The sequence below is a fragment of the Eucyclogobius newberryi genome, unplaced genomic scaffold (genome assembly GCF_026437365.1).
Source record: "Eucyclogobius newberryi isolate DKJ021-1_F unplaced genomic scaffold, fEucNew1.0.hap1 SCAF_11, whole genome shotgun sequence".
In the NCBI taxonomy this organism is placed as follows: domain Eukaryota; kingdom Metazoa; phylum Chordata; class Actinopteri; order Gobiiformes; family Gobiidae; genus Eucyclogobius; species Eucyclogobius newberryi.
The window spans coordinates 727,382-750,000 of NW_027315735.1; the positions used below are offsets into that span (position 1 = coordinate 727,382).

At 40.3% G+C, this 22,619-nt stretch overlaps 1 protein-coding gene across 6 annotated transcripts in view; it reads left to right on the forward strand.

The window, feature by feature from the left end:
* Positions 1-1,490: 1,490 nt before the first annotated feature.
* The window catches only part of gria2b (glutamate receptor, ionotropic, AMPA 2b), a 128,775-nt gene continuing 107,646 nt past the window's right edge, over positions 1,491-22,619 (forward strand). For all 6 annotated transcript variants that reach the window (XR_011924505.1, XR_011924506.1, XM_072434689.1 and 3 more), the window contains exons 1-2: positions 1,491-1,728; positions 1,812-1,952. Coding sequence is in view for 4 of the 6 variants with exons in the window: in XM_072434689.1 (XP_072290790.1) it covers positions 1,644-1,728; positions 1,812-1,952 (226 nt within the window). In the remaining 2 variants the exon portion in view is untranslated. The remainder of the gene's footprint in view (positions 1,729-1,811; positions 1,953-22,619) is intronic.

Consider the following 22,619-nt stretch of genomic DNA (forward strand, 5'->3'; position numbering starts at 1 on the left):
CCCGCCTAAGGCCCAAAGTCACTGGGATAGGCTCCAGTCACCCGCGACCCCGAAAGGGAACAAGCGGTAGAAAATGGATGGATGAGTAACATTTTGTTAGAACTAATAGTACTCTTATCTTACTTGAATGAGTAAAAGAACAAGTAACAACAGCTTTATGTTGACATAATGATATTCTTTCAACATTTGTGTTTCTTGCACCGCTTCTTCAGATGAGATTTATTGCATGATTTCTGGCTGTGTTCTTCTTATTACATTCTCTTCAAATCATACATGAGATTTGATGTCCAAACAGTTACTCTTACACTCTGGTGTAAAGGAATGAAGTACAACATTAAAAGTACTGTGTTTCAGTCAAATGTTTAGGTATTACTTTGATACATTTGAGAGCAAGTATTGTGTACTTTTCTACTCCACTACAATTAAAGTTTAGTTAATATGTCACCACATTTCTGGGTCTTGGCTTTGACCAAAAAAATCAAACAAAAAGAAAAACTGCCTCTGATGACAATAATCAGGACAGGTCTTGAACAAGATCATAATTTGTTGCTTTAATAGATGTCAAAATCAAAATGCCAACATGTCAAAATGTGAATTACTTTTTATTCTAAAGGTTAATTTTTCTAAAGTGTACTTTAATATTTTTGCTCTACTTTTTTAATGTGATACTTTGACTTGAGTATTTGTGTCAACTGTATAGCTTTACATCTTGGAGAACTTATTTTCTTAATTGAGCAATTTCTTGGACCAATACATTGTACTTCTATTTGAGTAATACAATGTTGAAGTAACTTTTACTTGAGTAAAACCTTTTGACTACTGCGCAAACACTACACTGCAATAATGTATTCATCTCTGTACATCTACATCAGATTGTACAGTAAAATTGCATCAAACAAACAAAATTGATCTATGATACAAATCTGAGATGAGTATAATATATAAGTAAAGTGAATCCCATTTTTCACGTTTTCTCGGTTGACTTAAGAGTAATTTAGACCAGACCTGCAGGGCCGCTGTATTGGCACACGAGATACGTATTTTGAGATCTAACAAAACGATCCGATATGTCGATTTTCTAATTTGGTCTTAGTCCAGGTTTAGGTCCAGGTTATTCTAAATATCAATATGGTTTGTGCGCACTGCAAATGTACACTGCAAAGTTTTGTTGATTTTAAGATGTCATAAAAATTGGAATTAAAAGTTCTTATGGCACAAAACGACAGATAACTCAAAATACTGACAACATGTATGACTCTATATGTTATCACTCGGGTCACATATGATATCAACCTTGTCCCCTGCAATGAACATCTGGCCTTGTGTCACATCATTGCTCCCACACGTGCGTCCACCTGGTCCGTGTGCGTGTCCGTGCGTGCGTGTGCGTGTGCGTGTACGCGGGGCAGGAGGAGGACGCACGGGAGGCGGCGTAGGAGGAGACATCACCGGCAGCGGCGGCGAGCGCGCGCACACACCGTCTCCGAGCTCAGAGCTGCACGGACGGAGCCAGCGGGAGCGTCCACGTCCTCTCCTCCGCGCACAGACACCTCTCTCCACGATGCCCGGGATCTAACCTCCACTCACCGGACTCTCATCTCCTTCCACCCGCGGTTGGATGCGGGCATTTTGACACCGCGGACATGCAAAAGATTGCCAGCTCATCCATCTCCGTGCTGCTGGTGTTGTGGGGCTGCGCGCTCGGAGGCTCGCCCAGCGTCCAGATCGGTGCGTGAACCCAACCCAGAGCCGCACTTCACCCAACACTTCACTGACGCACATTTTTGAGCTCTTTTTTGTCTTCTTCTCAGGTGGGCTGTTTCCGAGAGGCGCCGACCAGGAGTACAGCGCGTTTCGGATAGGAATGGTTCAGTTTGGCACGCAGGAGTTCCGCCTCACGCCGCACATTGACAATCTGGAAGTGGCCAATAGTTTTGCCGTCACCAACTGCTGTAAGTGAGAATGGGTTTGGGGCTCGTTTTGCCCTGAGTTTTTTGTGCTGTTTTACGCGCGTGTTTTTTCTTATAATATTGTTATAATATTTTTTTTTTTATTTGAATTTATTTGGGGGGAATTGGCAAATTGGTTTTCTGTCACTTGTCAATCGAAGCTGCTCTAATCCGTGTTCTGTGGCGGAGCAGGAGGGAGAGAGGGCGACTTGGTTTCCACAGTAACAGTTGTCAGTCACATCCACTTCGGAAGGTTTCTCCATCAACGCGCGCGTCGTTTTTATTTGTTCCTTATTTTTCTTCTTCTTTTTGCTCGTTTTCAACAACTTTTACGCATTTGATTTACGGCTGTTCCACGTTTGTTTTGCCTCAATATTCCCGTTCGTTTGTTGTAATAAAACAGCTTTTGGCACAGACATTGGCGTGGCAGGCGTAGGAGTTCTGCAAAGATGAATCAAGATGAATCGACTAATCGTGACTAAATAAACAAATGATGTATATTTGGACTGTAAAACACATACGATCAACAGCTTTTATGGGGAAAACGATTGCATTATTTTAATCCAATATTTTTTTTATCAAAAAATGTCCAAAAAATATTTAGAAACTCAGATTTTGATCAATAATACACTTTATTTGTAATTATTCTCTATTTAGAAGTCGTTAGTCATCATATTTCAACCTCTGTTTTTACATTTGACAATGTATTTGAAAAGTCTCAATGTACAATAGAAATAATTGTTTGACTTGTCGACCAGTGGAAAGAATAATCGCTGACTTGTCGACTACTAAAAAAACGTTAACCAAAGCACAATAAACAACGTTTTAGCTGTTTTTCATGCGTAATGAGCATAAAGTCATAACTGCGGATTGATTTCCAATTCTTTGCCCGTACACCAAGCTGTCACCCAACCCAACGCTGCTTATCTCCAGTCAACGTTCCATTTTACACCTAATTTTATCACTCGATTGGCTTTTATTGACTTCGTTTCGATAGCGACAAGCCGTGGAGAGGAGAAAAGCGCTCCAAAAACGCAGCAGCAGCAGTGACAGCCGAGAGTGAGAGAGAAAGAGGGAAAGAAAGGTGCGAAGGTCCTTTTTTAATAGCCTGGGCGCCTCTTAGATTTCATTAGTCGGTTGCCAGGCGACTACTCTCCTCACAGTGCGTTAAACATAAATCAAACGCGTCTGATTGGTGCACGTCGCTGCTCCAATCGATCGCATTTCCATATAAAAGCTTCCGGAAACCAGTTTGAGCACGACAGTCCATTCAAAGACTATTTTTTAAAGGCAAATGACGTTGAGCAATAATAAAACGTTGTTAGAAAGCGTTCCAAGTTCTTTTTAGGTGAAAATGAAGTGTTTGAACTTGTGCCAACCGGTGCTGGCTGTGTTATTTATGGAGGAAGGAATAGTTCATGCCCTGCAGCGTTTGTGTGGGAAATCGACTCTGGATAATCAGTGTTGTGTTGGAAGAAGCTGTCAGAATGATTTTTAATCTTATTGTGAAATTGGTTCTTTAAGATTGGTTCAAGTGTCATCAGGGTGTTATTTCAGATGTGCCTATGACAGGTCGGACCACTCATTCAATTAAAATGCAGTTAAGATTTATATATTCTAAATTTAGCTAAACAATATAAAATGTAATTTTTTTAATTTATTTAATAGCATTTTTTTTAGGTTTATGATTTCACTTCCTGTTTGTAATTGATGACATCACTCTAAGCAATTACCCAGAAAATACTGGGCAAATCTAATGTCACATTTTTAAAAATTGTCATCTAAAAGTGTAAGATAAGATAAGATAAGATAAAAGTGTAGGAGAGCTCCTTTAATTGAATTTGTATTTAGAATTCCAAAAAAGTAGTTTATTTTGTGTAAATGATGCATAAACTTTGACTGGAATGAGTGTTCCTTGTGTGATGTCACTTCCTGTCATGTTCTACAGCTTTTTGGACTTTTCTCCACAAATACTTACTTGATTGGTGTAAAAACGATAATTTGTATGTACAACAGGTATATTTACAGCAAATAATTTAGAAAATTGGAAAAGCCTGTTATACGCACTTGACTGCAGATGGTTTTAAGTCTTTACAATTTAGAATTCCCAGCAAAGGATGGAAAAGACACTTCACTCTAGCCTTAAAATTGTATTGAAGCTTCACAAAATGTACAGTTTGCTGTAAATAAATCTGTAGATGAAGTGAAAAACGATTGTGAAGTCAAATAGACATAAAAAACATGAGCTGCAATACAAAATAACAGAACGAAACACTAAAATTGGTAGTTGGCATCATCAATGTGTCATATGTTTTTTTATTATACAATTATTCTATAAATGTGATGTTCAAGTTCCCCACAAATGTGTTTAAACTTTGCCTTGTTGCTGTTTTGACCTGGTTTAAGTGAAACTGTGATTATTTACATGAAAGAAACAAAGTTTAAACTCTTCTCTGTCAGAAAAAACTAAAAGTGGTACATTTATTCATATCACAGTTGCAGTATAATGTATATAGTTATAATAGATTTACAGAATTTAATATCATGATTTTAGATCAAAGTACCAGTAACTTTATGGGTGATTCATGATTTCTGAAAACATCCAAACAGACAATCCCAAATGTTTAACTGTATTTATTTTCCCCGATTCACTTAGAGTATTGTATAGCTTAAAATACTCTCAAATGAAACGACTGCAACTTTTGTGAATACAAAATTCCACCACTTTTTGAAAGTATTGTGAAAAACTGACACAAAATTATAGTAACATTTTTCAGAATTTTCGTTTAAATCGGATGGTACAATATTATCACTATATTAAGTCATATTTATTGCAGCTTAAAAGATTGGTCAAAATTGTACTTTTTGCTTCTAAAATGCCTTGATGAAACATTAAAATCATCATTATTTTCATATTCCAAACATTTCTCACATAAACGTGCTTAATAACAGTGATTTCTTCATGTTGTCTGCACTGAAATGGAGCAAAGGATCATGGTCTATGAAGTTCTCTTTCTTTTAACTGCTGCTGCTGCAAAAAAAGAATGCATTAGAAAAAGAAGCATTTCATTTGATTCTGATATTACTTTTGATACAACAATATCATTATATTCTGGTTAATGTTACAGGGTTTCTTCATTCTATTTATTTGTTGCATTTTGTTTTTCACACATTGCATTACCATTTTGACAGTTTCAAAAGTCAAATTAGAATACATAAAGTAATGCATTTTTCTACTGATTATTGGTTGATTAATTGAACAAAATGGCACTTTTAGATGAAGGAAAAGATCCCATTTAATCCACAGTTGGTTTCCATTTCCAACAAAAATATAATAAAATAATGTTCAATAGTGTGATGAGAAATATTTGTATATTTGAACTCTTAAGCAGCCAGTCCTTTTTGAACATGAAGTACTAAACACGTTACTCAAATTTGTTGTCTTTTTAAAACAATATTATGCAGCCTTTTACATATTTTACATTCAAACCAAAATCAAATGATAAATGCATAAAAATACTTGATTTTTCCCAGTCTTTATTGGTTATTTGACACCCTGACGTCTTCTTTTCAAAGCCGCCTAAAGGAAGGCGTTGCTTGGGGCTCATATGGCCAGAATGTCAGTGAAGGCCCAGGGGAAAGTCCTCTGTACATTACACATGTGACAACATCTGCTCCTCACAGGGATCATCCTGCTCTCCACATACTGTACGCCATGTTATATTGACTTAATAATCCAACACATCTTCTCCTCATTAACATAAGATAATCCTTTACTGTCCACACATGGGGACATTCCGTTGTTGCAACGCAGTAGATCCAGAGGGAAAGGACAGATAACGTACAGGAATATTATTACTCTTAATAGAAGAACTCTTGTAAACAAAACAGAAAACTCTTATTAACAAAACTCCTCTCATATCTTAATAGGGAATGGAGGAAAAATAAATAAATAAAATAAAAAGATAAAGATAAAAATGAAATAATAATAAAATAAAGTAAAGTAAAAATAGCAAGCATAAGACTAAATCAAACTAATACTAATGGTAAGCAAACACTCTTATTGACATCAGTTGTATGCACATGAATATGGCCTTAAGTGCTTGCGAGTATGAAGGTAATTGCACATGATTAAGTCAGTATTGCACATGAATATGACGGTATTGCACATGATTAAGTCAGTATTGCACATGAATATGACGGTATTGCACATGATTAAGTCATTATTGCACATGGATATGACGGTATTGCACATGGTTAAGTCAGTATTGCACATGAATATGACGGTATTGCACATGGTTAAGTCATTATTGCACATGAATATGACGGTATTGCACATGGTTAAGTCAGTATTGCACATGAATATGACGGTATTGCACATGATTAAGTCATTATTGCACATGCATATGACGGTATTGCACATGGTTAAGTCAGTATTGCACATGAATATGACGGTATTGCACATGATTAAGTCAGTATTGCGCGTGTTCAGGACTAACAGTGTTTGTTATAAACAGCAGCAGGAAGGAAAGACCTCTCCTTCACACAGCGAGGGTGGATTAGATATATTTAGTATATTATCCCCTCAAAAGAATCACGATGTTGCTGAATGTACTCATGCTCTAGGGATGGGCCAGCTGCTCCTATGGAAACGTTGGCTTTAGGAGAGACAGAAAGCGTTTGGGGACCACTCTGTTAGGATATCTCGAGTTCCCGAGAGCCCCAGAGTTGCACTCACAGACACGCCCTCTCCGCCGACCCGAGCAAGAACCTGATTAATGGAACGAGACGGAGAACGTGCGCGGTTTAGCTGAGAGCCTTGACAGTTAATCACGAGCCTGGTTTACAGTGTGCGGGGGGAGGGGAGGGGCAGGGGGCGGGGCCTTCCATCTCTCCATTAATAACAGCTGATGGGGAAAGGCGACAGGAGTGCATCTACTGGAGTCCTTCAAAGTGCCTAAGGAACGGGATCACGGCACAAACTTTACCTTGCTTTACTTAAAAGCTAGATTATGGTTTTAAAGTGCAGATATGAGTTCAAATAGGTTTTAAATAAGGTTTAAAGTGCATACAACACATTAGGGCTGCACAATATAGCACATAAATGTTTAAATTTGAATTGGTTAACACAATAATCGCAATAATACCAAGGTTTTTGTTTCAAAATGTTGAAAAAGGTTCTGCATTTTAGATGGAATTTGGTTTAATGATGATATATTCTGTAGCATGAGGGATTTATTTTTTCGAAAAACGCTTTAAGGAAAGATGAAGTATTTATTGTATACTTCAATATATATATATACAGGGCCGGCCCAAGCCTTTAGGGGGCCCTAAGCGAAAAAAAAAATTGGGGGCCCCTCACCACCTCATCAGAATCAGTTTTATTGCCATTGTCAATGAACAATTCACATGTGGGAACTTTCTTCAACGCAAACAAAGAGCACCAAAACTCCAGGGCATCCGTTTGCCAGTTACTTTATTCTCAGCACCTCACAAGCTCAAATATTGATAACTTAAATCCCACAATGCAACTTGGTATTCCGCTGACATCACCTCTACTCCCTGTACAAATAACACACATCCCAGATATGTTTTTGGGCGTATTTGTGGGCGTTAAGGGTCGACAGCCACATTAGCACATTAGTTTAAATGAATGAACAGGGGGGTCTGGGGGCCCTCCCCCAGAGATTTTCAGACCTTTTTCGTGTATTCTGGTGCATTTTAATGTGGTCCAGCCGCTAAAGTAAGAGTAAAATGTTGAGGTTGTAATGCTATAAAATGATGATGTGATGAAACTGTGCCAGGAGAAAGTGACTAAAGCCAGTTATTAATACATTAGTGTACTTAATTACTCAATACAATATTGGCTATGAAAATAATTATGATCAAATTGATTCATTTTAACTGAAAATGTAAAATTAATAGTTATCCTTACTAATTTATCTTTTACAGCTCCCAACTGTTCCTTCTTGCCAAAGTGACAAAACAAGTTATATTAAATTAAACAAATGGCATAAGCATTGCTTGATTAACAATTAACACTGATAAAACAAACATGTTATTCCCAGAGAATGAACAGAACGAGAAGTGAAGGTCCAAACCTCGCTCTAGTGAAGAGACTGTGTTTCTGCAACTTTGCCACTTTTATATAAAAATATATAGTATTATTCTATAACATACGTAATCATAATATGTCTGGTTATTTTTCACTATCAATTTATTATAATTCATAACAAATAGTCTAATGATCCTTTTTAAATCAATTGAAATGTTTTATTGCTCTATTAAAAGTGAATTACAATATAAATGTTTGTTCTGATCAGAACATCACACACTCCTGCATGAAACAATGCTGCGATGTGATTGGCTGATGGACCTCACGTGCATAAACCTTTACGTTCCTCTCATTGCACGTTAAGAAGTAAAACAGACATCACGAGTCACGATTGATCTCACACATGGTGATGTGAGAGAGAGGGACGCAAACTCAAACCCGCTCATCTCTAACTGAGGCTGCAGTGACGTTGGTGTGACGTTGGTGTGACGTTTGGCATGACGTTTGGTGTGACGTTGGTGTGACGTTGACGTGACGTTTGGCGTGACGTTGGTGTGACGTTGGTGTGACGTTGACGTGACGTTGGTGTGACGTTGGTGTGACGTTGGTGTGACGTTTGGCATGACGTTTGGTGTGACATTGGTGTGACGTTGACGTGACGTTTGGCGTGACGTTGGTGTGACGTTGGTGTGACGTTGACGTGACGTTGGTGTGACGTTGGTGTGACGTTGGTGTGACGTTTGGCATGACGTTTGGTGTGACGTTGGTGTGACGTTGACGTGACGTTGGTGTGACGTTGGTGTGACGTTGGTGTGACGTTTGGCATGACGTTTGGTGTGACGTTGGTGTGACGTTGACGTGACGTTTGGTGTGACGTTTGGCGTGAAGTTGACATGACGTTGGTGTGACGTTGGTGTGACGTTTGACGTGACGTTGGTGTGACGTTGGTGTGACGTTGGTGTGACGTTGACATGACGTTGGTGTGACGTTGGTGTGACGTTGACGTGACGTTGGTGTGACGTTGGTGTGACGTTGGTGTGACGTTTGGCATGACGTTTGGTGTGACGTTGGTGTGACGTTGACGTGACGTTTGGCGTGACGTTGACATGACGTTGGTGTGACGTTGGTGTGACGTTTGACGTGACGATGGCGTGACGATGGCATGACGTTTGGCGTGACAATGGCGTGACGTTGGCGCAACGATGGCGTGATGTTTGGCGTGACGTTGATGTGACGTTAGTGTTACGATCGTGTGACGTTGGCGTGACGTTTGGCGTGACAATGGCGTGACGTTGGCGCAACGATGGCGTGACGTTGGCGTGACGATGGCGTGACGTTGGCGTGACGATGGCATGACTTTGGCGTGACGATGGCATGACGTTTGGCGTGACAATTGCGTGACGTTGGCGCAACGATGGCGTGACGTTTGGCGTGACGTTGATGTGACGTTAGTGTTACGATGGCGTGACGTTGGCGTGACGATGGCGTGACGTTGGCGCAACGATGGCATGACGTTTGGCGTGACGTTGATGTGACGTTAGTTTTACGATGGCGTGACGTTGGCGTGACGATGGCGTGACGTTTGGCGTGACAATGGCGTGACGTTGGCGCAACGATGGCGTGACGTTGGCGTGAGGTTTGGCGTGACGTTGATGTGACGTTAGTGTTACGATGGCGTGAAGTTGGCGTGACGGTGGTGTGAAGATGGCGTGACGTTTGGCGTGACAATGGCGTGACGTTGGCGCAACGATGGCGTGGCGTTGGCGTGAGGTTTGGCGTGACGTTGATGTGACGTTAGTGTTACGATGGCGTGAAGTTGGCGTGACGGTGGTGTGAAGATGGCGTGACGTTGGCGTGACGTTGGCATGACGTTGGCATGATGTTTGCCGTGACGTTGGCATGATGTTTGCCGTGACGTTGGCGTGACAATGGCGTGGCGTTGGCGTGACGATGACGTGACGTTGGCATGATGTTTGCCGTGACGTTGGCGTGACGTTGGCGTGACGTTTGCCGTGACGTTGGCATGATGTTTGCCGTGACGTTGGCATGATGTTTGCCGTGACGTTGCCGTGACGTTGGCGTGGCGTTGGCGTGACGTTGGCATGATGTTTGCCGTGACATTGGCGTGGCGTTGGCGTGACGTTGGCGTGATGTTGGCGTGACGATGGCGTTACGATGGCGTTACGATGGCGTGACGTTGGCGTGATGTTAGTGTGACGTTGGCGTGATGTTGGCGTGAGGTTGGCGTGACGTTGGTGTAAGGTTTGGCGTGACGTTTCCGCCCGCCACACTGACTGAAAGTGGCCCCGGGGACGAGCCGGCGAGCTGGTGATGCAGTGTTGGTTTTTGCTCGTGGAAGGCGAGTATTAATCAGACTCTCGGGACAGATATTGATCCCGTTCAGTTGGAGTTGCAGCGGTGGCTTGTGGTCTGAGCTCCTGGTTTGTCGCTTCCCGTCCAGTCTCGTCTTTATCTGCTGTAAAGCACAAAAGAGCCTCATAGATTGACTGTTCTTCTTAAATATACTTGGAAAGAACCCGACTCGTTTGGTGCCAATACACGTCAAACATCCAATCGACTTTATTACACTTGGATCAGGCTAAATGAGCCTTTATTGTCTCGTAAAGTTGTGCAAACTTGACAAAACCTGAACTACAGCAAATGAAACATAAACAAATAGAATAATTCAGGCTTAACTCCTAATGCTTTAGTTTAGCAGTTATTAAGCCGGAATCAAATCAAATCAAATCAATTTATTTTTGTAAGGCCCAAAATCACAACAACAGTTGCCTCTGAGGGCCACAGGGAGAAATGAATCAACAATGTCTGTGGTGGCGATGAAGTCAGACAATGTCTGTGGTATCTATGTCTCTGGAATCTATAATGAATCAATCATCTTCTTTATATGTATATCAATTGTATTTTTAGTTGTTTTAAAGCTAATTAATGTGAGACGCTACAGGCAGAACTGTTTTTTATCATTTTGTTTTGATCAGTTTAGTCTTTCAGTACATGATTTGTCACATGGCAACAACACAATTGTCTGAAATCTGCACTGAAAGATGTTTATTATTCATGTTTTAGTTTATTCTAGTTGCATTTATAGCTTTCTAAAAACTAAGACGTAAAGCGATTAAAGCAGCTCCTAAACACACAGAGCTTTGGATTTAACGAGATGTTGATGGATTAAACCTGATTCATCACACTTCTTCTTCCGCTTATTACACATTTTACCTCTGAAACAATCAGCTCTAGTTTACTGAAATACTAAATATGAAATCCAAAGTCGCTGCTGTTTGAAAAAGAATGTTTGAATCCAACATCTAAACAAAATAAAGTGTTATGTGGATTCTAAAGCCTCTTTAGCCGTTTTGGCACAAATTTAGGTGAAAATCTGCTGCTCGTTTCCTCGAAAATATGAATTAAGTACACGATTGTTTGGATATTACGCTAATTTATTCATATTGGTGTATTTGGACTGACAAAACATTCTGAATTCACGTATTTCCAAAAGACGGACCCTCAAAACTTAAGTAAAAGTTCATAAAGTAATGTATAAAAACAACTGTCTACCTTTTTCTTTGTCATTTACAATATTTACCGTATTTTCCACACTATAGGGCGCACTGGATTATAAGGCGCACTGTCGTTTTTTGAGAACAGCGCTTTTAAGTGCGCCTTATAGTTCGGAAAATGCGGTAAACACATTTTTTTACCTACCAATTTGTAGGTGTAATTTTATGTAATACACTAAATAAATAAGTATGTACTGCAATAAAGCCACACTCCTGACAGCAGTATTTGAGCCCTGATGCATGCGCCAAACACATGACTCCAGAACTCTTTTGGCGTCTCCATCGCTGCAGTGCATTGTGGTTATTAGTCATAAATAATTACACCGGGCCTGACCTGAAGTAAACACGCATTTGATTACAGCGCAGGGAAACTAATGGAGGGCATTCGTTTGCAGCGCTAATGTCATCGCGGCCCTGCATTATTGAACGGCATTATGGGTAACGCGGCCGGGGGAAATCATCAAGTTGTTTGGACCAATAAAGCAATGTGAGGGTTTGGTTTCGATTTAATATAAGACTGTGGTTTTGTGCGGAGGTTTATACATGAATGTTCTTTAACCTCTTTCCTCGCAAGGACCGGTGCAATCACACATTTCTTTTCAGGGGCCGGTTGAAGAGGGCAGAGCCAGTAACAACATGTGTACAATGTGTACAAACCCTTCAATAACTTTTAAAATACCTTATTACTCATGTTTGTTGTTTATTAGCTCTATAATTGGCTCTTTATTTTCATGGTAAAACAGATAAAGACCTCAGGGACATAGCAACGGACTTTAAAGCTAAAATAATAAAATACAGGTTTGTCTCTGGGGGCCGGGAATAGGCGGCCCGCGGCCTGATTTTGGGCCCTGGTCCGGCGGTGTGGGACCCCTGTGTTAAAGGACACATGTGGTGGCTAAATGTATTGTTAAGCTTATAAAACCATATCATGTTGTTGTCCCTTCATCGAAAACATGCCTGGAGTTGTTTTTTTATCCACGCTTGTTTCATGAATCCTGTTCCCGAGGTCATCTCCAAATCCCCTCTCCTCCTGGATGATGCTTAAGTCAGATAAATCATCTCTGGACTCGTTCTGGGGTCCAGTTGTTTCATGTACACATGGCTCTGCAGCAGCCACAATGCCTCAGGGCTTCATTAGTATATCTCTATTTTTATTCAGTCTCAGTTCTGATCGCAGAAGGCGCTTCAATGAAGAATGGGAGGTGAAAGAGCATATGAAATAATAATACCAAAGTTCCCTAAATCAGGATTAAAGCCACAACAATGTTTAAAATGTTCACTTTAAGTAGAGTTTTATTCAAAATAAACAGCTGTTGATTATATTTAAATAGAGCTTGTGAATATTTTTACATCACTAGTTCTTAGTTAGTCTTAGTTCTTAGTTTAATGTAGCAGTAGCTTGATTTAAAGGACACATATTGTGCAAAATTGGCTTTTTAGAGCTTTTGTATTTTGCTTCATTCACGCTTGTTTCGTGAACTGAGGAAGTCCTCTCCGAGCACTCAGAAAACAGTCTCTCCAGATTGTTCCTGGTAAAAGCCTGGATTTCTCCCATGCAGTTTTTAAGTCCATAAACCATCATGGTGTTCACAGCAAACACAAGCGTCCCGAGGTGCAGTTTGTAGTGTGTGTGTTGTAAAATATGCAGAGTATTATACCGAAATATACTCTAATCATGATATCGCTGTTCTTGAAGAGCACTATGGAAAGGGGCCTGGAATAGTATATATGTATATGTATATTTGAGCAATACGAACACCTATAACTGAATAAACTGAACCGAGATCAGTTTAACGCCAAACTGTGGCACATTCAGTAAAGTTACACAGTGCACCTTTAAACATTGGTTCGTTATCGTCGGTGAACAGTCCCACATCCCGACCTGTCCGTTCCAATAATCAGTTGTGACGGTTAACTCGTTGGAAGCAGCACTCGGCGTTTCGAGGTCAGTGACGAGCAGCCCTTCATTAACCATTTCAAAGCCGGCGTTTGTCATGCTAGCCTCTCGTCACGCTGTAATTTCACACATTTACAGGCTCGTAGCGTCTCCAGCGCGCGCTCACTCCCACTGCCCCGGTTTTCTGATCAAACAGTGCCCGTATGTAGTGCGGCGTGGCATCGGTTGTGGCCAATTTATTTGTTCACACTTGATTGAATGCCTTCTGGCTCGTTTGTGAAGGAGATGTGAAATATTAAAGAGGCGAGGGAGCTGGCCGGGCTGAAATGAGGCTAAAGGAGTGTCGGTGGAGCCGTGCCTGCCCTCGATATCCCCCCCATACACGTCCACCCACTGCAGAAGACAACAGAACACAGGGACACAAGTCTATGGGTCTCATGGCGTTCAGTAGAATTATTCATTAAACTAAAATGATCAGATTTGTTGACATTTATGTATGAAAATGTTAATATTGCTATCATATGCTGTGTATTGAATAAGGTTAAAGCTGAAGTGCCTATGACAGGTTTTTACGGTTTTCTAATTTTGACTTTATTTGGTGTATTTATGCCTGTTGTACAAATAAATTGTCGTTTTACACCAATCGAGTAGGTAGTTGTGGAGAAAATGTCATTCCAGTCAACGTTTATGCAGAATTTACACAAAATAAACTACTTTTTTGACTTTCTAAATAATATATTTCAACAAAATAAAGTCGCTCTGATATATTTTTATTTCTCAAATTAAAAAATGGTGACATTAGATGCTTTTTGCCCACTGTTTGTTGGGTAACTTCCTAGTGGGACGTCATAAATGTGACGTTACAAACCTAAAAAAATTGCTATTCTGTGATATTTGAAATAATAATAATTTTTTTATCAAAATTATAAAATTATTCATCCCAAGTGCATTTTAGTTCAATGAGTCGTCCGACCTGTAGGGGGCACTTTAAGGTTAAAGTGCAGGACAATAATAACTGAAATTTGAAATAATTGTCCTTATGACGCGGTCTTGCATCCACCGCCCGTCAGTTTGGAGATTGGAGGAAAGGAGATAGTCTGTACTAAAGCTAAAAACTGCGGGAATCAATCAAAAAAACACTCTGGACATATATGAAGCACAAATAGCAATGTAAGAAGGTTAAAAGCTCTGAAAAGTCGATTTTGCATGTTATGGGACCTTTAATGTTACGTTGCCTTATGAGAGCTTAAGTTCACAATGACAAACAGAGGAATTGTTTTCATTTGTGTCAAAATGGCGGTCGAATCCGAGCACACGTGTCACAGTTTAAGAAAATAAATATGCTCATATCACAAAAAATGCAACTTATTAGGAATCTCCTTACAGCCAATTTTGCATCATCGGTCTATAACAATAACATCATCTTTAGATCGGTATTGTCCTGTTGTGGTTATGGGCAGGGCCGGATTAAAGAAGCAGGCTGTATGGGCTGCTGTCTGGGGCCTCACCAGCAGGGGGCCTGAAGGAGTAACTGGTTACCATGGCCGTGTCCAACAGTTTACTAAATCCAAACTTATTATAGAATAAATCATGTTTTGGAAAAGCAGAACCTAATAGATACCATTTAAATAGAATAATTAAAAATGAAAAGTCTTTGTATGTGCGAGAATTGCATGTGTTTCCAGTGCCATCAAAAATATCATTCATAATTTCATAAAACCTATGGAGACAGCACAGGACTGATATTCAAGCCTCTGGGCCTCAAGCGGTTGTGTCACTTCAAACATCTGTGCAAAACGCCCGCTGCCCGTGTTTCGTTTGTGTCCGTCTCACACAGAACTTGACCATGTGAGTGCTCGGAGCTAACGTGGCTCGTTAGCATCGCTGTACATAAAACATGTCTTACTACACAAGAAACAACTTAGAGCAGGAGGATACAGCATCATTTATTCAGCAGACTTCCCCCGACTCACATGGAGAGGGGCTTCCATACAAACACAAGGCATTACTTGAAATGTAAAAGCAGTAAAATGATAATTATGCATGTTTTATTTTTTAACAGTGACGTGCGAAGTCTCTAGTGTATTTATATTTGAGGCGCAGTGTGTAAAAGTTCTATTGTAATGGAAAAGAGAAACAGAAATTCAGCTGAAACAAATCTTTCCTTGCTGTTAAATGTCCATCCATTTTCCTAGCAAAGGCGGTTAGCGCTCTTGCCTCCCAAGAAGGAGATCATGGGTTCGATTCCCGGACCAGACCAACATCACATGATCTCTCTGGGTGGAGTTTGCATGTTCTCCCCGTGTTACCGTGGGTTCTCTCAGGGTTCTCCGGCTCCTCCCACCGTCCAAACACATGCATGTGTTAGGTACAATTGGTGACTCTAAATTGGCCCTAGTGAATGAATGTGAGAGTGAACTGTCTGTAATGTCTCTGTCTCTGTCTCTGTGTCAGCCCTGCTTGGTAGAAAAATGGATGGTAACTAACCCTAACAACTAAAGCTTCTGTTTTGATATTCAAAATAAAAATAAAAAAACGCCAGCAAAACCCCCCCAAAAAACAAACTGCTGCCATTGAATTCCACATGATGAAAGCTATTTGAATAATAAATAGTTATTTTTTTTTTAAAATAAGGTGCCTCAAGCGCCTTTATAAAGCATAAATAGGCACTACATAATTATTAGCATTTTCAGATATCTTATAATACCTTATAAATGTCAATGTCAAACCATTAAAAAAACATGCGTTTCTCATTAAACCATGTGCAAAATGGTTCTAATAAGCTGATTATTAAACAATTTCCAATAAGCAAGTGATACATGCAAGTAACATGCCTTGAATTCAGAAAAGAAGACAACAATTGAAAAAGAGAAAAATGTAACTGTTTGATGAATAATTGGGTAAATAAAAGAACAGATGTGATATGTGGAAGTGAGAATCAGAGCACTGTTTTTTTTTTATTTATTTCTGTGTGTTTGCTCCTCTTAGTGGGCCATATTTAAAGACTCTGGAGTAGCACTTCCCCTCACAGCGTGGAGCTTCCAGTCCTGGACACGGCCCTTCTGTGCAGCTCTCACCATCTGCAGAGGGAGACTCAGTGTGCCAGGTTTCTGCCTGTTTGGGAATGGTGGAAAAATAACTCATATGGATTGTTCTGTTTTGTATGGACAATGCAAACAAATGCAAGAATTAAATTGTATTGTTACACAATACACTAAAGTTAGCACTACGGCTGCACAAAATATTGAAAAAGAATTGTAATTTGAGTTGACGCAATTATCAAATCACAAATACTGCATTTGTTTAGATAATTGAATGTCCTCTGGAAAAAAAAAAAAACTTTTTGAAGGAAACCAAGTTCTGAAATACATGGGATTCTGGTATTAGTTTATAATGTTTTCCTCTTCTCTGAAATTAGATTCCGACACAAAAACTGAGCAACGTAGTGTGTTCTATCCAATGCAGTGAAGAAGATTATCGGAGAGAAAAACATAGGAGAGACTAAACAGCCACTTCACAAGAGGCTTTATGAGCACAGAAGACACTCGAGTTCAGGACCACAGAGCGCCGTGCAAACCACAAAGCACTCTATCGAAGACAGTGAGGTGAAGATTCTAAGCAGGAGAAAAGATGGTTTGAAAGAAGAGTTAAAGAGGCAATCTTTGTTCAAATCAGGAGGGAGGGGCTTACTCTGAGTAGGATATAAAACCTGAGTTCCCAGACTCAAGTCGCAGATTTAGACTCTTGGGATGAGAGTCAAAACGTCTTGTTTTTCTAGAGACAGATTCCGGATGATACAACTGCATTTTTTTCTACATTCTCTGAAATGAGTCACATTCCGAACACAATCCAGCTTTTTGAACATAATATGCTGCAAATTCAATAAAAAAATTCAATAAAATAACCATTCCTAAGATTGTGAAGCCCGACGTCAAGTACAGCTAGAAAATCTGCAATGGCTGAAGCCATTGCTGGAGTGTCTGCGTCTCTCCCTCCCCCTCTCTCCCCCTCCCCCTCTCTCCCCCTCTCCCCCCTCCCTCTCTCTCCCCCCCTCCCTCTCTCTCCCCCTCCCCCGCCCCCTCTCCCCCCCTCTCTCCCTCCCTCTCTCTCCCCCTCATGTAATACATGTAATACAAGAACATATAGTGTCTGTGTGACATCACGCAGACACTCAATAACACAGGCTCTACTTTGATTTTCTATATTTACATTTGATTTGGGCTAGCAGCAGTGGTCACGGCCGGGTCAAGGGGTCAGCAGTCTAAGCAGGGACTCCCAGAATTCTCCCCAGACACTTCCTCTAACTCCTCCGGGGGGATCCCGAGGCGTTCCCAGGCCAGCCGAGAGGCATAGTCTCTCCAGAGTGTCCTGGGTCTTCCCCGGGGCCTCTTCCCGGTGGGACATGCCTGAAACACCTCCCGAGGGAGGCGCCCAGGAGGCTCCGGAACAGATGCCCGAGCCACCTCAGCTGGAGGAGCAGCGGCTCTACTCCGAGCACCCAGCCACCCGGCGGAGGAAACTCATTTTGACCGCTTGTATCCGCAATCTTGTCCTTTGGGTCATTACCCAAAGCTCATGACCATGACGTAAATCAAGAGCTTTGTCCTCTTCACCACAACGGTCCGATGCAGTGACCGCATCATCGATCCGTCTGTCAATCTCACACTTTTGGTGGTCGTTTTAGTTTAAACCAAAGCTTTTAAACGCAGCATCATCTATTTGAATAAAACATCCTTTTTTTTTTACTACAGGTGACATTCCCCATCTGCTCCTTAAATGAGGCAGTGAAGAGAGTGCAGGCTAATGGAGCTGTAGCCACGGCTCTCACCCGGCTGAAAGTATTAGCCCGATGAGAACGCTTCCATTCATTCATTACTGCGCCGCTCGGAACACTATTGAATTAAATCTGCTGATGCAATCTACAGTCACCTACTGCCTTCACCAGGAGATGGAGAGGAGCAGGAATTAGATTAGGACAGCGTCTTCATCACATCGTGTTGGATGTTAGGCTAAAAATAAATATACTTTTTCTTGTGTAATCAAATAAGAGAACCATGTTTCTCAAGATTCACCGTGAAATACAGTCTAATTAAGTAGAACAAGGGAAATGAGGATCTTAAGTGAATATAGTTTGTATTTAATGCAAAATGAGACGGCAAAATCAGCTTTAATGAGTTTTTAACAATGTTACAACAGTTTTTCCTCAACTTTAGTCAAAGTTGTGTTCTGAGTGATTCCTGCATGTTTGAGTTAAAACTGTATTGTCCTGCAACTGAGGCAGAGTGCTTTGAAATGCCGTGTTTTCACCTACCCCCTATCCCTGCCCACATCCCTGTATCTAGTTGTGAGTATTTGGAAAAATGAAGACTCAGGGTGACACAGTTAGGGCTTTAAATGTATCACCACAAAGCCCAAATTAGAAATAAAATAAATGAATAAAAATAATTAATTACAAGTACAATTTGCTGCCTGTAACAGGAAAATGCCAGTATTGCAGTTTAATATGGAACAATATGTAAAATGATGTTCTATGTGATGTTATTGTTGAATGGTGAGTACCTGAAAAAGTTCTAAGAGAAAAATCTATTTTTGAGTGTGTGGCCAACTATAGATAAAGACAACAACATGCCAATCTAGTATTTTTATAAATAAACTAAACAAATAAGCATCTGTATATTCATATAAATAAAAGTAACTATGCTTCTGCAACTGTAAATACAAATAGTAATGCCATACTGTGGTGTATTCAGGAAAAACAACACTATATCCATAGAAACAGGTTAATTGACTTTTAAACGTTGTGGTCCCCTTGGGACAATGAAAAAATAAATAAATGTAGCCCTAAGGCAACGTGAATGCTATACTAATAAAACCATGCGTTCCTGAAAACAGTTTGACTGCAGAACAAGTCTGGTGATGGTTTATGGAAAACTACGCTGGAGATGTTTGGAGTTCTATTTGACGCAAAGATCCAGGGAAAATTCAAAGCGAGCATAACGTGTCCTTTAAGTGGAACCGGTGGTAGTGTCATTTATATTGCCATCCATAAAATGAAGAACGGCTCCTCGACTGCATCTGCTAAGGGTCATTTGGTGCAACACTGTAAATCAAACATGGCTGTTCAATATATATGGACAAGAGGAAGATTTGTTGACTGGGAAGTGTCGGGGAAACATCGAGCATAACTCATGTCATAAAAACCCAGTTAATAACATACATTTGACACAATATATTCATGAGCCTACGCACCAGACTTTACATTAATACAGTGAAGCAGCATACTTCGCAAAACTGATAAGAGTGATAAATGTGAGCGCTAATGCTAGCTTAGCAAACGACCTCATGGGTATCAGAAGAAGATATCTGCAATGTCGCCATAGCGGTTAAAACTAAATATTATATCTATTGAATGGGAAATGCAGCATATAAAACCTTTATTTGTTGAATGATCATTTAAAATGGTGTCAGTTAAGTGTAAATTATATTTTTAATGACGTCGCATATTGATGACATCACAGAGGGATTCTGTTTTAGAACAAAGCTCTGCTTCCTGTATTATTTAAGTTTTATTTTTCAAACTGCAATTTCAGGGATGTAAAACTATAATATACATATTTACTACAGGTTCTACCCCACCAAACTACATTGTAATTAGATAAACAGAAGAACTTTACCTAGTAGTTTATCAGGTGTGTCCACGATTCTTTTCTCTTCTTCATTTCATTTTGTTTTGAAATTCTCAACCGACACTTCCTTGCATCGTGACCAATAACGGATGCATTTAGATTCCAACCCCAGGCTCTGCAGCTGCAAGGCTTCCGTCCACTTAACATAATACATTTAAACGTAGTAGAAAGCTGCCGGTACGCTGGCAAAGAACTTACGGAATTGCCTTATGTTAATGCTTTACCATATATCGCAGTCTATTGATTTGTCCCCTTCCTTTATGATCCCCCCACTACCCTCTCACTACATGTAACCATACAGGAACAAGACATCGAGGAGAAGCCGTTGGAACATCTATGGACGATCTGTAATGCCGTGCTTATCTTCAACAGTGCTTTTTGCCCTTTCCAAAGGACACGCTCAGCCCAAAGATGCAACAGCTGCTTATTTACTCTACATTTCCACTAGACGCACCATTAACTAGCCGTCCTGCATGTACCTCCCACTGATCCGCCGCAATAACCTGCCATTTCAATTCATCATCGTCGTTTTCCCCTTAAACAAACAGCAATCGCAATAATAACAGTGACGGGAACGGACCGGGAAACAGACAACCAGATCCAATTCAATAATTACATTGATAGCGAAGGCAGTTTTTTGCTTCATGCATGCTAATGAGCGTCTTCCTTTTGCCGGAAAAGGTTGCGCGAAGTTAAGGGGAGATTGCCTCATTCGTTCTTAACCGAGGTCCACGTTAGATAGACAAAAGCGTAAATGTCAAGACCCATTTGTTTAATTGAAGAACTGTTTCTCATCAAGTGACAGGGATTTTATAGTCGCTTGGAGAAAAAGGAATGAAAACCTTATACAATTGTTGTTACAGAACCTCTTGTCATTTTGGACGATTTCCCCTAAAACGCTTGACTAAAATGAGCCCCAATTCAAACTGAAGCTGTTTCTGAACACTGAACAAACAAAGTGATTTAGTCTAAGTGGAGACTAGTCATGCTCAGAATGTCTTCTGTGTAAGAAGTAAAGCTGCTGTCTGGAGTCATGGAAATACACATTTGTGGTGTATCGAAATTTCAAAACTGAAGCCAATATCATAAAAGATTACATTTTTGGTAGACTAAACTAAAAAAAAGGACACTTTAAAATATAAGGAATGTGCAGAAAAATCCAATGGTGTAAGATTTTATACGTTTTTTTTTTAAAGGCGCATTACCAAATTTGATTCTGTCTGGGAACTACACTTACTTTATGGTTATTACTCAATAAAATACCCACTCAAGTTAACAAATATTTGCTTTAACAATTAAAACAACTTAGTGCAGAGTCCGTTTTCCTTAATATGAAAGGGCTAACTCGTGACGTCTCCATTAAACGGCCATTATACCACAACTGTCATCACACTTACCTGAAACGTCCCATTATTAAGATGTTGCAGTTCTGTCCTGGACACTCTTGGCTGTTCTTCTATTCGAGCTCTTGAGTCTTTATATTGTCATCGGCCTTCACAAAGCTCCATCGTAGAGGCAGGTCCAGTCGTGATGTAGTGCCTCGGAAACAAGGTTAGCGTCTGGAAACGGGCCAACGCGACGCTGCAGTTCCCTTTTTGGAAATGAGTTTTTCTAGTTGATATTCTGTACAGGACGGACAGTTTAGTGGCATTTAGCGGCGTTTCATCTGTCAATAGGAGAGAATAATGTGGAAAATGCGTTTAAGACTAGAGGCTTGGGGATAGGAAGTCTGAAGTTCAAATGAAAATGTCAAGTAATTGTCAAAGCATTTTTGATAAACGACAAATATAGACAAAAGTACAAAGTGGATCGGGGCGACAGTGGCTCAGTGAGTGACAGTGATTCATTTTTGACTTTTCACCACGTAAGATATTACTTATAATAATAATAATTACTATGGACTTGGCAAACCACAGATTCTCTTCACTGTCGATAACCAAGGTGTTAGTTTCAACTCCTCCCTTCAGAGACATATTTATATTCTGTGATTTACCAAAACCTGCTCAGAAGAACTGAAGGAGCTCCTTGGATGATGCTGAAACCTAGACTTTTGTACTTTTGTCCAGTTTTATTTTGCTATGGAACATATTGAGTACATTTGACAGTGGATACTTTTTACAATTGAGAACATGTATTTGAACTTTGTACTAAATGTCCCTGAAGGTTAGAGACCGGCTGCAATGGCACACCTGAAACATGTGACCACATGTACGCACCTGAAACATGTGACCACATGTACACACCTGAAACATGTGACCACATGTACGCACCTGAAACATGTGACCACATGTACACACCTGAAACATGTGACCACATGTACACACCTGAAACATGTGACCACATGTACGCACCTGAAACATGTGACCACATGTACGCACCTGAAACATGTGACCACATGTACACACCTGAAACATGTGACCACATGTACGCACCTGAAACATGTGACCACATGTACGC